The sequence below is a fragment of the Helobdella robusta genome (genome assembly GCF_000326865.2).
Source record: "Helobdella robusta unplaced genomic scaffold HELROscaffold_25, whole genome shotgun sequence".
Classification (NCBI taxonomy): domain Eukaryota; kingdom Metazoa; phylum Annelida; class Clitellata; order Rhynchobdellida; family Glossiphoniidae; genus Helobdella; species Helobdella robusta.
The window spans coordinates 1,123,323-1,139,261 of NW_008704310.1; the positions used below are offsets into that span (position 1 = coordinate 1,123,323).

General features: G+C 35.1%; 3 protein-coding genes across 3 annotated transcripts; 1 reads left to right on the forward strand and 2 right to left on the reverse strand.

Annotated features, from left to right (window-relative positions):
• Positions 1-681: 681 nt before the first annotated feature.
• On the reverse strand, positions 682-6,253 carry HELRODRAFT_111897 (hypothetical protein). The gene is made up of 9 exons (XM_009019657.1): positions 5,701-6,253; positions 5,100-5,256; positions 4,851-4,970; positions 4,624-4,716; positions 4,372-4,502; positions 4,178-4,285; positions 3,867-4,010; positions 2,266-2,413; positions 682-1,238 (listed from the first exon to the last, which is right to left on the reverse strand). Exons 2-9 carry the CDS (start codon positions 5,248-5,250, stop codon positions 1,075-1,077), a joined length of 1,059 nt encoding a protein of 352 aa, XP_009017905.1. The 5' UTR covers positions 5,251-5,256; positions 5,701-6,253; the 3' UTR covers positions 682-1,074.
• A 941-nt stretch (positions 6,254-7,194) lies between these two features.
• HELRODRAFT_191815 (hypothetical protein) lies at positions 7,195-9,736 on the reverse strand (the record flags this gene model as incomplete). The annotated part of the gene is made up of 6 exons (XM_009019658.1): positions 7,195-7,327; positions 7,363-7,599; positions 8,283-8,388; positions 8,700-8,754; positions 9,001-9,288; positions 9,696-9,736. The coding sequence occupies 5 exons, from the start codon at positions 9,734-9,736 to the stop codon at positions 7,526-7,528; spliced, it is 564 nt and encodes a 187-aa protein (XP_009017906.1). The 3' UTR covers positions 7,195-7,327; positions 7,363-7,525.
• Positions 9,737-12,138: 2,402 nt separating this feature from the next.
• On the forward strand, positions 12,139-14,198 carry HELRODRAFT_173013 (hypothetical protein; the record flags this gene model as incomplete). The annotated part of the gene is made up of 2 exons (XM_009019659.1): positions 12,139-13,118; positions 13,766-14,198. 2 exons carry the CDS (start codon positions 12,139-12,141, stop codon positions 14,196-14,198), a joined length of 1,413 nt encoding a protein of 470 aa, XP_009017907.1.
• Between the last annotated feature and the right edge of the window lie 1,741 nt (positions 14,199-15,939).

Consider the following 15,939-nt stretch of genomic DNA (forward strand, 5'->3'; position numbering starts at 1 on the left):
CGACAATTTTCATGGAGTGTTCTAACAGACCTATACACCGATATGATGAACAATTCAATGGATCACCTTTGCCTTTGTATAGCGGAACTGTCAAACTATAGTTCCATTCAGTCGGCATTGAGCAATTTCTCCAGACTTCACGGCTAAGTTGTAGTAATGTTTGGATACCTGCAGTACCAGATGCTTTGATAATGTCATTTGTGAGTCCATAGGGCCCTGCTGCCTTTCCATCCTTCATAGCTTTCAGAGCTTTTGTAAGCTCCTCTACAGTGATGTCTTAATCGGACCTTCGATGGGTGGATCGTCAAAGTTGACATTGATGGGATTTGTTTCATTTAACAGACGGTTGAAGTATTTTCTCCACTGGCTTGTATGCATTTAGGCGTATTATCTTGTAGGTTGAAATCATTTGAATAATGAATTTCTATGATTTTGGGATTCGGGGAGGAAGGACTCAGTTCTTAGAAAATACAAAATGCTCATTATCTTTATTTATTATTATTATTATTAGTGTTTCATGAAAGGTGCATGTGATTGGGAAGGTTTTTCAACCATAGATATATATAATTCATGGTTTCAACCTGCTATTTACTGTTAATTGCTACCTAAGAAAATATCCTTCATTAAGCAGCATTAACCCTCAATTTCGGATAATAATTTTAAAAACTTCACTCACACCACTTGGTTACGTTGAAAATTTATTGTTTAATGAAAACGCTGAAGTAGTAAAGTTTTTATTAGTAGAATGGTTTCAACTAAGTGCATTCATCTGAATTAAAAATTTAATGTTAATATTCATGTTATGAATACCAATATTATGATATGATCACATAGAAGCTGTAATTTTTCAACTTTCCATGAAACAAAAATGTGAAATTTACAAATTAGTAAATACCAAATTATTTTGTGTGAAAAATCTGCCATTATGTACATATTTAATTTTTAATTTATAGTTTTGAATTTTTGATCAAAAAGTTTGTGACCAGGATTAGTGGGGTAAGTTCAAAAGTTCGATAATGACCGGTATGATGACTTTCTGGCATGTTCATTTGATGGAGACGACTCAACAAATCCTCACTCCTCCTCTTCCTCCTCACTGTCTGAATCATCGCTGGAAACATCATCTTCATCCACTTCATCGGCGGCGCGCGACTTGCTCTCCTGTTGGTCCTGCAGGTAGTACGGCTTCTCGTCCTCCATCGGTAGGATCAAATCCTTGCCTACACGCTTCCTGCGGACTGTTGCAAGTGTCATTGATTGATTGATTGATTAGTTGATTGATTGATTGATTAGTTGATTAATTGGTTAGTTGGTTGATTGGTTGGTTGGTTGATTGATTGATTGATTGATTGATTGATTGATTGATTGATTGATTGATTGATTGATTGATTGATTGATTGATTGATTGATTGATTGATTGATTGATTGATTGATTGATGGATTGATTGAATGAATTAATTGATTGACTGACTGATAGAGTATTTTATATATTTCTCTATTGCTTATGTAATAGTTTAGAAAGCGACAACCATTTTTCAAAATGAAGTTGTGCCAAAATATTTTAAGTTTTTTTCTAAAGGGCATGGTTTCAAAACAATTTTCGTTTCAGATACACATTGTTAAATTACACTATGCTTGCATTTGCCTGAAAAATCTAAAAAACTAATTATTCAATTACAAAAATCCTCTTTCGAACAAGACAAATTGATAATTTTTTTGAATTATCCGACAAGTTTTTTTGAGGTTGTTCCTCTCGAATGCCAAGCCTGGGTTGATTCCACTTCACTTACTTCAAATTCGAATAACACGATTTTTGTTAGATCCACCAACAGAGGTTTAGGAGTACAGTTAATAAATATTTAGAAAGGTATTTTGAGAGGCCGTTACATCGGTACGTTGCTTGATATCACGCTCTTTTAATTTACCCTTCCTCTGAAATGGTTAAACTTTGCGTCTTAGAAAGTATCTCGTTCGAATCTGTTGGCTTTGTTTTATTATTCTAGCATTTAAATAATAACTTTTAAGACAACCGACATTTTGGTATTGGGTTCAGGTTTATGAAAACACTATATTTCAAAGTCCTGTAGATTTCTTCAAATGACAAGCGATTATTTTTAGAATTTAATAACGCAGATTTTAAAGCGTTTTGAGCAGCTTACCTTAAAAGAAATTGTTCTATCGCTGAGACGGAGAACACTTACACAGATGTAACAATTGTAACTTTCAGTTTAATAAGAGCAGAACAACAAATTGATAAGGACTAACTGTTGTCGATGTTTCGTTGAACGTAGCGCTGCACAAGCAGGCGGGCTGTCACGATATTGAGGAAGACGTTGAATTTCAGAAGACTTCCGTTCATCTTCACCAGTTTAGCAATCTCCATTTCGTTCTGCACGCCCAATGTTAAAGGTCTCTACACAAATATTGGGATTGATTGCTTAGCTGGTTGGTCAAACTTTTAATGGATGCAAAAATAAATGATAAGTTGTTGGTTTTGAAATATAATACTAAATTCAAAATTAAGTTATGGGATCCAAAATATCTAAATGCTATTGGGTTCAGGTTTATGAAAACGCTACATTTCAAAGTCCTGTAAGTCCTGTAAAATTCCTCAAATGGCATGTGTTTATTTTTAAATTTTGTAACCATGGTTAATAACGCAGATTTTGAAGCGTTTTGAGCAGCTTACCTCAAAAGAATTTGTTCTATCGCTGGGACGGGGAACACTTACACAGATATAACAATTGTAACTTTCAGTTTAATAATAATTCAGGGTTTGATTGAAACTAATATTTAATAACAATTTAATTAAATATTTATTCATTATACGAAGATCATCTTTCGTTTTCACCACAAAAAAACGAAATTACTTTCCGAACAACCCGAATTATTATTAATTATTATGAATTTAACAATAATTCAATAATAATTGTAAGTTTCAGTATAATAATAATTATATTTAGTTATTAAATGCTTAGTAATTATTAATATTAAATTATATAAAAAAATAATATTATAATAAATTATTAAACGGAAACTTACAATTATTGTTGAATTGTTATTAAATTCATATTAATTAAATTATTAATAATTCGGGCTGTTCAGGAAGTAATTTCGTTTTTTTGTAGTGAAAATGAAAAACGATCTTCGCATAATAAATAAATATTTAATAAAATTATATATCGGCCATTCTGATCCAACAACTTTTGCCATCTTTTTTTAGAACTCGGAGTTTCTAATCAGGTTCATAAACAGTTGAATTCGATAAATTTAACCTCTCACCAATCTTCTCACGTGTTGTTATTCGCCGGTTTTAACAGGCCTTCCAGAATGTGGCGCATCTTCGATATCAAAATTGCCGGATCGAAGTTTTGCAAACCAGTTCTGGCACTTGTATATTGTCAACACATCTTCTCCATACACATCGATAAATTTCTTTCTGGCTTAAACAGCATTTTTACCTTTTCTATAGTAAAAATGTAAAATATGGCGAAAATGCTGCTTATTGCTCTTCATATTTCAAAAGGCACCGACCAAAAACTACTGCGTAAAATCAATTGAACTTATTCACACATAAGCCTTGCTATATCAGCTGTCAAAACAAATCAATGACAATGCGACTTAAGTGTGAAGTAAACTGTGAAAAAATACAATTAAATCTTATGTTGGGAAAAACGAAATTACTTTCCGAACAATATAATAATTCTACATTGTTATTAAATGCTTCAATGAGTAATTTAATGCAAGATAAAGTTTTTTCATACTTAAACTTCAAAACTGGCAGTTTTTGTTTAATTAAAATATACTATAAATAAACTGGTTGAAATTTATAAAAAATGCTCGAAAGATTAAAATGATGTGAGAACCTGATTAGAAACTCTGAGTTCTTCGACGACTTGGTTGATGTTGATGGTGCTCAGAAGTTGGACGATGGCCTGTCCACTGATGTAATTGCTCTCCACGTTTACCACCTTCAACGTCTTGTTCGTCTCCAGCACTGGAATTAATGCCTGCAATTAAAAAACTAACACCCATAAAATATTAGAATCTAAAGTTAAAATTTGTTTTCAATTAATAAAATTGAAACTAGAAAAACGTTTGCGAACATCTTGAACTTGTAAAAAGACTTAAGAAGACTTGCGGATATTATAAAATGAACTTCAGCAAGCCTTGTAACCTTAATTACTTTATCGGTGGCTCGTGTGTTGGCCATGCTCAGTGTCGTCAGGTGCGTGTTGTTTTTCAATGCAGCCACCACCTCCACCAAATCAGGTATTGTTAGATCCTTCAGAAAATCGTTTATCAAATTATGGTTGTATTTTAAAACCATATTAGGCTACTTTCATTAGAGTTGAACAATTTCCTACTAACTTTTACGTTGTTTAAATTTAGTTCGGTTAGTTTTTTGTCGTTGTCTTCAAGTTTTTTAATGACATCCTCAATGTCTACTTCGTTTGGCGGGTCTTCTTCGAAAAATTTGAATTCAGCATACTTGGCGATGCCTGTTGTTTGAATGTTTGTTCATCGCTAAATTATGAATAATTCATAAAATACCTTTCAGAAATAAAATTTGAATAAAATTAAGAAAAAATTATTTGAAATGGTAATTGAAAAAGTGTAAACTTTGGAATCCAGCAGCATCATTGCTTTGTTTCCCTTCGACGAAGGCCTGATGGTACTGCACTTGGTTGAGCATGCCATGGAAACCGAGGATGGCTGACATGCAAACCAACAACAATGTTTAAATAAACGATTCAAATATTTTTTATACTTATAAAATCTTTCCTAAAAGTGTTTATTTTAAAAAGTTTGGGTTTATAACCATGAACAAGGAGGAAAAAAATTGGTACCAGCCAAATCAACAAGTTCAGCTTCTGATGCCTTAAACAAAATTTCATCCCACTCTGTGGCTTTGCTCTCGTCTTCGTGAAATTTTATTTTTTCTTCTTTCTTTGGTTTCCATATTTTTCCTTTTTGCAAAAGTCGTTTAGATGGTAAAGTAACAATTAGTATACATTTAGTTAATGCAATGCACAATACAAACTACACATTTCGGTAGCATACCAGCAAAATATAGGCAACCAGCAACACAAAATAACCTCTTTTTTCTTTTGTGTAAGGTTTTTCTTCCTCCCAATCTTTATCTTCTTTCGCCACTTTTTCAAGAAAGTCCAACAATTTTTTTCTGTTGTAAGGAAATGTTGGAGACTTGTCGGTCCTGTAGCGGCATCTTTCGCTAGGCGGAGTCATGTAGTCCTGGTCGATTCATGGCAGTTTTGTTATGAACAGATGTTCGTGCATAGATTTTTGTAATAAAGCATACATATATTTTTTTGCATAATTCGAATTCGGTGACTGCACAGTGCACACACTTTGAAACAGCACCAGGCCACCTGCCCCACTAGGCCATCATGCCATCGAAAATTTTGAAAATGGTTTTAGGTACTAGTTCCTTAGTTGTTTATGCCAAAATATTTAAATGACGTGCTGTTAAAATGTATAATGGTTTTAAAATTAATTTGTAATTTTTTTCTATAATAAATAATAAATGTTACAAAATTCAAAATTGAAAAAATGAATTTGAAATTTGAAATTTATACATCAGGATCGATATGTTCCGGGTGCCCATTCGTTCGGTGTTCAATGGTCAACTTGGTGCGTAGTTGGTGGATGTTGGCTTTGGGCTCTTTCCACCTTTGCTCTTTGCCGTCTTTCGTGTATTTATCAAATTTTGAATTTCTTTCATCTTTTGAAGGTTTTTGGTCTTTGGGTGCAGTTGCATTTTTCAAATCTTTCATTGTACTCGGGGTTTTCAAATCTTTTGCAAGTACTGGCGTTTTAAAATCCTTCGTGGGCGCTGTACTTTTGCTATCTTTTGAAGGGGTGGTAGGTTTAGTATCTTTTGTGGGAGGTGTGGGTTTAGTATCTTTTGAAGGAATTGTGGTTTTAGTATCTTTGGTGGGAGCTGCAGTTTTGGTATCTTTTGTGAGTATCGGATTTTTTGTATCCCTAACCGGAACTGGACTTTTGACGTCTTTGGCTGGATCTGGACTTTTGACTTCTGTTGGTTTTGGCTTAAATCTGCTGGACATATCAAAAAGTTCTTGTTCGCGTGGATCTTGTAATAAAAAATGTAAAAATTACTGAAAAAATAATTTATTATATTGGTGTCAACGGACTCTATATTAAAAATAGCTTTTTCGCGATTGGAGCGTAAAAAATAATTAATTTTATTAATAGTTTTAATAATTAATCTAAATAATTAATCGAAAAACTACGCGAACAAAATGAAAATCAACAAAAACAAACAAATGATAATAAGCTGCACCAGAGCTCATGCAGATGGTGAAACTTCTGAGCAAACGATTGCTTTCTTGATGTTGATATGTACTTGTAAGGACTGTATCGTATTATATACATTTAAATGTGTGGGTGCGTGCGTCTAATATATGTTCATACGTTGAATATTAATTTCTTTTAAAGATAAATGTTAATCTGCCTACTTACACCCATCTCAATTCGTAGTAAAAAAATTACTTTTATAAGCAAAATTAATTATCCTTCAAATGCTGGCATAAGATTATAAAAATTTGAAGAATTCGTCAGCATCGTACTTTTAAAAATGATATCTCATCAAAGTTAATTCTATTTTTTATAAACTTTCAATGGCTCTCCTCAGCTGAAGTGCTGATGGCGCTTTAAACAGATTTGATTTCAAACAAAATTTTTGCAAGTCATATGAAACGTATATATTTTGGTGTCCTTATACAATAAAATCAATTTATTTCTACAGTTTTCGGTTTTCTGCATAAAGTTTCAAAGACAGTATTTGATAAAAATTTAATCAATAATTGTATTTAATCATGAGCACGCTTATTAATGAGAACAAATACCTTTCTATATTTCAAATAATCTCTCATTGTTGTTCAAGTTCTCAATATAACATTACTGCACTGGTATGTAATTTTTAGGTATAGGAGTACTTGAAATAGTGCTCCAAGCAACCCCCCAGGCTCGCTCCACCTGCACCCGCCACTCCTCAACTGCTTTAAACATTTTTTGAACTTTCAGTAACGTGAATGGCGTAAAAAGTGGCATACTCGATGTGTGTCGCTACGAAATCAAAATTCATTTAAAACGAAATAAAAAAATTAATTCGCCGATTGAAGGTAGAAGAGAAGAAGCAGGCAGACGTTGAAACTGTTTTTTTTTATTCAGAAAATAAAAAGGGAAAATTATGTACAAAGTAAAAAAATTTAAACTGTAGGGTTATTTATGGTCGGTTGAAAATTGTAGATGGAGATCATCACTACTACCTCATCATCATTCATTTTTTAGATGAAATAGAAATCATCCACACAGTCATCGCATACAACAGGGCAGGCCATACCCCCCCTTCCTGCCCCTAGATCCGCCACTGTAACCATACAATCACCATCACCATCATTATGACCACGAAATCATCATCATCACGACCCCAGAATCATCATCTTCATCATCATCGGTATCATGACGACGGCCTTCCTTAAAACATCTCATCTCCATATGTAACCAAACTCCTGCAATCCTTGTGCGAACCCTTCTGCGAACTGCTGGCAGCTGCAATGAAAGACGATCATTTGTTTGTGGTGCTGTGGTGGTGGTTGATGATGATATTGTTGTTGTTGTTGTTGATGTTGTTGTTGATGTGGTTGTTGATGATATTGTTGTTGTTGTTGATGTTGTTGTTGATGTTGTTTTTGATGATAATGTTGATGATGTTGTTAAAGTTGTGTTGATATTTGATATTGTTGTTGTTGTTGATGAAGTTGAAGTTATTTCATCATCATCAAATGATCACGTGATACCATCAAATGATCACGTGATAACAGAACGACCACGGGATTAAGACATAAACACAATAATTTATCTCTCCCAAACAAGTAATTCATCATAAATTTCATTAGATATTTTGTTCCAAATAAAAAAAAAATGAATCAACAATCAAATGAACCAACAAACACACGAACAATCAAATGAACCAATAAACAAACAAATGAACCAACAAACAAACGAATGAACCAACAAACAAATGAACCAAACAACCAACAAAAAAAAAATGGCCTCATTAACCTATGATCATGAAGTGACAAAACACCAACCCCCTCCATAAATCACGTCATTCAAACGACGCAACATTTTACACGATCACATCAACATGACAACAATAAAAACAACAACAACATGACAACAACATGATAACAACATGATAACAACAACAAACAACAACATAAAAAACTGACCAATAGCCGACCAGTCAGCCGGTGGTTCAGCGTTGGAGTCAAAGTTGGGTTGTTTGCGAGCCATGGACACCTTCAATGTTATACCTTCAACTGTCTTCTCATTCAACTGTAAGTGCATGCATAAGTGTGTGTTCGTGCATGTGTATGTATATATGCAAGTGTGTGTGTGTGTGTGTTTGTGTGTGTGTGTTGTGTGTAGTATGCAACCAACATGCGAGAAAGTGAATATAATAAGAACAGCTGGACAACATGATGAAACACGCTGCAACAAAAATGCACCTCAACTCACAACATAATAACAACAAACAAACAAAAACCGCAAACAACACGCACATACAAAACAAATACAAACCACAAATACAAACAACAAATACAAACAACAAGCACAACAAACAACAAATACAATACAATACAAACCTGATTGATTGCTTCCTCTGCACAAGCGACATTTTCAAACGTTACAAAAGCGGTGCTGCATAATTTGCGATCAACATTAACAAATCAACTCTATTGACAGAATCAACCGACCAACATCAACATCAACGAACAGTAAACAAACAACAAATAACAGCACAACAACACACATCAGTATCTAAAACAATCACAAGTTACGTCATCAACAACAACATCAACAACAACATCATCATCATCAAAAACAACAACAACATCAACAACATCATCATCAACAACAACATCATCAACAACAACAACAACAAACTTCTTATTAGCATCATGTGAGATGTGAACAAGGTTGCCAGCACATGCGAACGTTTTCTGGATGAACATCTCGTTCATCCCACTTGCGAACACGTGAACAGTGCTGCCCCTCCTTACTCCACTCTTGAACTTTTTCGGTTCTGGTGCTGCTGGAGCTTCTTGTTCTATCGTGTGTTGTTGTGAAGTTAAAATGGCCTGGTTTGAATGCTGAGATAATACAAAGTATCTTTCACGAGAGGTTGTTTCAAGCGCATGTGAGTCTGTCCTTAAGTGTCGTAGCGTTTTGCGTCTGTATGGGTGTGTGGCGTGTGAGTGTGCGTACGTCCGAACAGACTGTGAGTGTAAGCGCGTCTGTCTGTGTAGTGTGTACGTGCGTCTCTGCAATATGCGCCTGTGTGTGCGCCTGTGTGGTGTGTGTGAATCTTTGTAGTGAGAATGTGTAGTTCTGTGCGGTGTACGAGTGTGACTGTGTAGTGCGTGTGCATGTTTGCGCGTATGTGTATGGTGTGTGTGTCTATGGTGTGTTTATCTGTGTAGTGTGTGTGTGTGTGTGTACTTATACACATGCATAAGTAGTTTTGTAGCAAAAGGACTGAAGAACAGTGATGAGGAAATCTCGAGTGTTGTTGGCCAAATAAACTGCACACATGACAAAAACAATATTACAGATAATAATATTAAAGATACATTTCTTACGTTGTAGGTGTCTCTGGTATTAAGACATAAGATGCACACATCGCGTGTTATGTGGCAACATAAGATAAGATGATAGCAGAAAAAAACGCAGACCTGATGAGATGATAAGAGAAAATAACGCAGGTGTGATGAGATGATGAGATGTATGTACACAACTTGGAGTCGAAAAAGTTACTTGTTTCGGAAGTTTTATGGTATTTTTTGGAAAATTTACAAAAGTTGGGTGAAATTGGTTTTCAAAATTTTGCTTTGGTATTCTTTTTCACGAGAAATTAGTTTCTTCAAAAAATTTTCTAGCCGAACTTGAATTTATTGTAAAGGATAAAAAAGAAAAGTTTCGCAGATTGTTCAAATGACGGCTATATTAAAATGTTGGACAAAATGAATGAGTTCCATTCTTGGAAAGTTGTCAAGTGCTGCAATTCCAAGTATGCATTATAACGCTGCACTAACCGGCGAATGCAAGGATAATAGAAATACCGTTTTGAATGTCGGGTCGTTAAACACGCCAACATCTGTTGTGAAACTTTACTGGGATGACAGAGTTACAAATGAATCTCAAACTAAAGATAACCAAAATGATGACAGTTTCAAATTAGTTCAGCGCAGAAAGCCTACTAAAGCCAAGAACTTTTCTTTTAGTTGTTGCCAAGTCAGATGCTCCTTTACATATTCAACACAAGCAAAAAATCGAACAGATGAAAAAAGTTATAGGAAAACAGACAAGTAACTCTACAAATTTAAAGCCTATAAAAATGGAACCGCGTAAAAAAATTGTATACGCTAGTAAACTTGATCAGTGCACGACATGTGCAAGAAGTCATTAATCATCTAAAGTCAATTGATGTAGCCGCCATATCATGTATTCGTCTGACCAAATCTGTTTTATACCATCTTTAAATGCTAATATTAAAACTAGTGCAGCTTTTAGAAATTTGTTTTTAGAAAGCGATTTTGATAGTTATGAATGAAGAAAATTGGCCGAACAATGTGAACGGTGCTTTTTCAACGGACAAAATCAACAAACTGTTAATAACGCTATCGTTTATTCATCTAACAATGGCTAATTTAACTTAATTTTCTTTTATTGATCCTGGTTATCAATTTTTTAATAACTTATCTAACAACTGTCTTGTCATTCCGCCAGTCAATCCCCTTACACCGTGGATATCTCGGGTTTTTCCATTTTCCATTTAAATCGTAAAAGTATAATTAATAAATTAGATTTTTTAAATATTTTAATAATTGATAACTTAAATTTTCAGTTTTCTATAATTTGTTTATGTGAAACGCGGCTGAATGATAACTCTTTTTCTTTAATTTCTTTACTTGGCTATTTTTTTATATGTAAATCAGGCGGTGGCGTTAGAATTTGTATAAAAGATTGTATAACTTATACATATTCCACGCGATGACATTGCTTTGAATGAAACTAATTTTTAATCTTTCTCCATAGAAATTATCACTTGCAATAATATAAATATTATTATTATTATTTTAATTTATAGACCTCCTGATACTAGCCCTAACCTATTTATTCAATCGCTATCCTGTCTTTGTAATAAACTTCCTCCGAATAAATTTATTTATACACTAGGCGAATAATATTGATTTTATTAATTTATTAAATTCTTATTATTTTTTCCATTGATTGATACGCCAACGAGAGTTACTCCCAAATCATCATCACTTAGGGGAGACCGGGGCATGTTGAACCACGGGGCATGTTAAACCAAGAAGGTAAATTTGCTTATTTATAGAAAACTATCGGTAAGCGTTTCATATTTCTAATTATTAATGCAAATCGAACTAGCTGAGTTAATTTCGCGTGTTTATGTCTGCAAATTTTCGAGTAAATGTCACGTATATGATTTTGCTCCTTTCGAGTAATTTTGAGAAATTGAGGTTATTGTTATTTAAAATACAATTGCAATAAATGTAAATAATTTTACCATATATATTTTGCAGTGTTTTTATATGGTAAAACAGTACGTAGTTTTTTAGACGCCTTTGTAGCATGTTAATGAGGCTACACTTAAACCACTATGATTGAGGCATATTGAACCATGTTGTTGGGGGTACGTTGAACCATAGTTCAACGTACCCCCAACAACAATGCACACGATATGTGATGATTGTACTTATTCTACTTCAAAATTATTCTTTTTTTTAGTTTTATTCTTATTGCAATTGTATTTTTAAAAGTTTAAATGGCATTAACGATAACGTCAACAACTGAAACATTGTTTTTTAAACAGGATCTATTACTAACTCAATATGGTCAGATCTCGACAGCGAACTACAAACAGAGGTAGCACTTCTTCAGATATAATGCTAGTTGCTGTGAAAAAAGTATTAGATGGTAAAATGAGTCTCCGGGCTATTAGCCGCAAACATAACATTGACCACGCGACATTGATTAGATATTGCAAAAAATAGAATAATGCACCGAATTCTGCGTTGTCAACATTTAGAGTTGGTTATAGTCAGTCAACCAACTGATGACGAAGAATGCTTATTAAAGAAATATATTAAGGAAGCTGCCGCGTTGTACTATGGTTTGAATCCAAGAGAAGTCCGCATATTGACATATCAATTTGCAACCACAAATGGCAAGGTCGTTCCAAGAAATTGGAAGATAGATGAAAAAGCTGGGGCTGATTGGTTTAGTGCATTCATAAAAAGACACTCACACTTCTCAATCAGAGTACCTGAATCGACATCTAGTGCTCGGGTAATAAGTTTCAACAGATCGAACGTGTCCGCATTTTTTGATAACCTGTCAAAAGTTTTTGAGCGCTATGTGTTTGGACCAGAGGCCATCTACAACATTGATGAAACCGGAATTACTACTGTGCAACGTCCTAGCAGAATTGTTGCTCAAAAAGGTGTAAAGCAAGTTGGAGCCATAGTCTCGCAAGAACGAGATCAAATGGTTACTTTGGCTGTTGCAGTTAAAGCACTGGGGAACAGTATTCCACCTGCATTTGTGTTCCCGAGAGTTCACTACAAAGATCATTTTATTAGTGGTGGACCACCGGGATCTCTTGAATTAGCACATCCTTCTGGTTGGATGACAGAAATTAACTTTCTGGAAGTTATAAAACATCTAGTCAAGCATGCACGTTGTTCTGTTGAGAATCCCATCCTTTTGCTACTTGACAATCATGAGTCACATGTATCAATATCAGTGTTGGATTACGGAAAAAACAGCGGCGTCATAATGCTTAGTTTTCCTCCACATTGCTCGCACAAACTCCAACCACATGATCGATCTGTATTTGGGCCATTAAAAAAATTTGTAGGATTAGCACAGGATGCCTGGATGAAAAACTATCCCGGCCAATTAATGACAATATATGATATTCCAGAAATAGTAAATAAGGCTTTTCCTCAAGCTGCAACACCAGTTAATCAATCTTCGTTTAGCGTCCAGAGACCCGGTTTCCCGAGGTAGGACGTTGTTTTCTTTGCCATCAGCTTTTTGCGCCAAATTAGACGATCAGTTGTATCCATTTCATTTAAATTTTGAGCTTTCATGTCTTGCTCGATTGTTTGCGACCAGGACTTCTTTGGACGGCCTTTGAGACACCAGTTAATATATGCTCAGAATTCAGGGTAGCTGGTGTGTATCCCTTTCAACGCGATATTTTCCAGGATGATGAATATGCACCATAATATACGACCGACCATCTGGAAATGTGTTCAAAAATTAGTGAGCGCCAAAATGGTGGACCTGCTACCGTCAACGAAACACCAACAACGATACAAACCAGTTCCGTGGCATCCACTATTGTTTCAACTGCCAATCTCAACCCGACAACTAATTTCAGCACTAAAACTAATTTCAGCAATAACCCAGAACGTGATACTGTCTTGACCGTAGGTCAGCCGAAACTGAATTGTATAATTTCTTCTGAAGCAACTGCAACTTCAACTGTCAATGTGAAATTTGTAATGAAAATCAGTCCAATGTATATACCTTCCATTACAAATTATTTACATTTTTTATTAATATTTTCATATTATTTTTCAATATACAATTCACAATTTTTTTTTATAAAATGTAGAGACCAGCAAAAATCTAACGTCACGCCGGAGATGATCAGGCCATTCAAAAAAGCTGGACCGCGAAAGACAAGTACAGGAAATCGAAAAAAAGGCAAGACTCAAATTTTGACAGATACACCAGTGAAAGCAGAGCTGGAAGCTCGTCAACGAGCTCGTGAATCAAAGACCATCACTAAAAAGAAAAAGAAGATTTTATTTGACCGTAATCAGCAGATTTCGAGAAAGACGGCTAAAGTGTCGGAGAAGCAAAAGAAAAGTAAAAATAACATTCCTATAATTACGAGTGACGACAACACACCTTGTCATCTCTGTGGCATACTGGCCAATGTACCTCCATTTAAAAATTGGAAGGAATGTCCGTCCTGTAAAGAATGGTTCCATGAACGCTGTTGCCCAGAGGACTTTATTTTGTGTTACTCATGTCTTGGTTAATTGTAGTTTTGTGTCCTTGTCACTATTCAAAAAATCAATTTGATTTAAATAACATATTTAGATTTGAAAATATTTCACTAAAAACAATAAAACTGATTATCGAAATGTGTTAAACAATATTAGTTCAACTTACCCCGCTAACGGGGTAAGTTGAACCACACGACAGACTTACGAATAAATCTTTTTAATGTCATAGATACTTGTTAGAAGTCGATAGAATTTTTGCTATGCGTAAAGGACATAATTTTACATAATAATGACCTACATCAAAAGGTTTTAATGCATTAATATATGTCCGACAAGTTAAATTATGAAAATTGGTTCAATGTGCCCCGGTCTCCCCTATTGACAATATATTTTGCAACCATCCCATTGATCACACTTCTGGCATAATTCAAACTGACATCTCCGATCCTTTGCCAATATTCACCATGTTTTCTTTAAAGTCACAAGTTAATATTGGAGCTTTAAATGCTTTTATAATTTGGATTTCAAAAAACAAAACTGGAATAATTCCAAAAAAATTCTAGGTATTTGTTCCATGTGGCGTTGGGCAAAGAACTAACAAAGCCCAATATTTTACTAAGAGCAAGCAATTCAATTGGCATTCAAGTTTCAATTGTTCGAGCAATTGAGGCAGTCTGGGTAACTGTTGCGCGTATCAACGCAAACCAAAGGATACCATCAACATCAGGAATTCAGAAAAGCCGCAAGAGAGAAAGATGTTATTGTTGTCCTAGAAGTAGTGATTGAAAAGTGAACACAGTCTGTAGTAAATGCCAGCAATTTGTCTGTGAGGCACACAGGCAAAGCATAACAACTATCACATGTGTAAAGTTGTCATGTGTAGCACATGATCTGTGTATATCTTTTTATTAAATTAATATACTAATGGTATTACAAGAAGGAGAGGTTTAGGGTATGGAGAAGGGACATGACGGAGGAAGCGGAGTCTGAGTATAGGAAGGCTAAGAAGGTTGCAAAACAGGCAGTGGCAACTGCAATGACGAAAGCATCAGATAGGTTAATGAAGGAAATGGAATCTGATGTGAGTTCGAGGAAAATGTTCAAAGTAGCAAAGCAGTCAATGAGGGATAGGAAAGATGTTATAGGGAATGGATGTGTTTGGGATGGATCTGGCAAGTTGTGCATAGATGAGGAGGAAAAAGCTCAGGTGTGGAAAGCTCATATGGAAAGGTTGATGAATGAAGAGAATGAGTGGGATGGAGATGTGGAATCCGCGGTCACACACGGACCTATAGAGAAGGTGACGAGGGAGGAAGTAGAGAAAGCAGTTAGAGAAATGAAACTAGGTAAGGCGACAGGGGTTTCGGAAGTGGCGGCTGAACATATTAAAGCGAGTGGGGTGATAGGAATTGAAGTTATGATGAGAATTGCTAACAGTATGTTTGATGATGAAGGTATACCTGAGGATTGGCGACACAGTGTGTTGGTGCCGTTGTATAAGGGCAAAGGAGATGTGAGAGATTGTGGGTCATACAGGGGTGTGAAATTACTAGAGCACGGAATGAAGGTAGTGGAGAGGGTGCTTGAGAGGAGGTTGAGAAGTATGGTGACAGTTAATGAAATGCAGTGTGGGTTTATGCCTGGTAGGGGAACGGTGGATGCGTTGTTCATGGCGAGAATGTTGCAGGAGAATTATAGAAAGAAGAAACGAAGATTGTACATGTGTTTTGTGGATCTAGAAAAGGCTTTTGATCGAGTACCGAGGAAGGTCATT

Bases quoted from the DNA above. Each gene is read 5' to 3' on its own strand.
- HELRODRAFT_111897 (XM_009019657.1), bottom strand. From the start codon at position 5,250: ATGACTCCGCCTAGCGAAAGATGCCGCTACAGGACCGACAAGTCTCCA. The intron at 4,717-4,850 runs GTACCAATTTTT...TTTGCATGTCAG, and splicing joins TGAACTTGTTGATTTGGCTG to CCATCCTCGGTTTCCATGGC. The intron at 4,286-4,371 runs GTTAGTAGGAAA...GATTTTCTGAAG, and splicing joins TAAATTTAAACAACGTAAAA to GATCTAACAATACCTGATTT.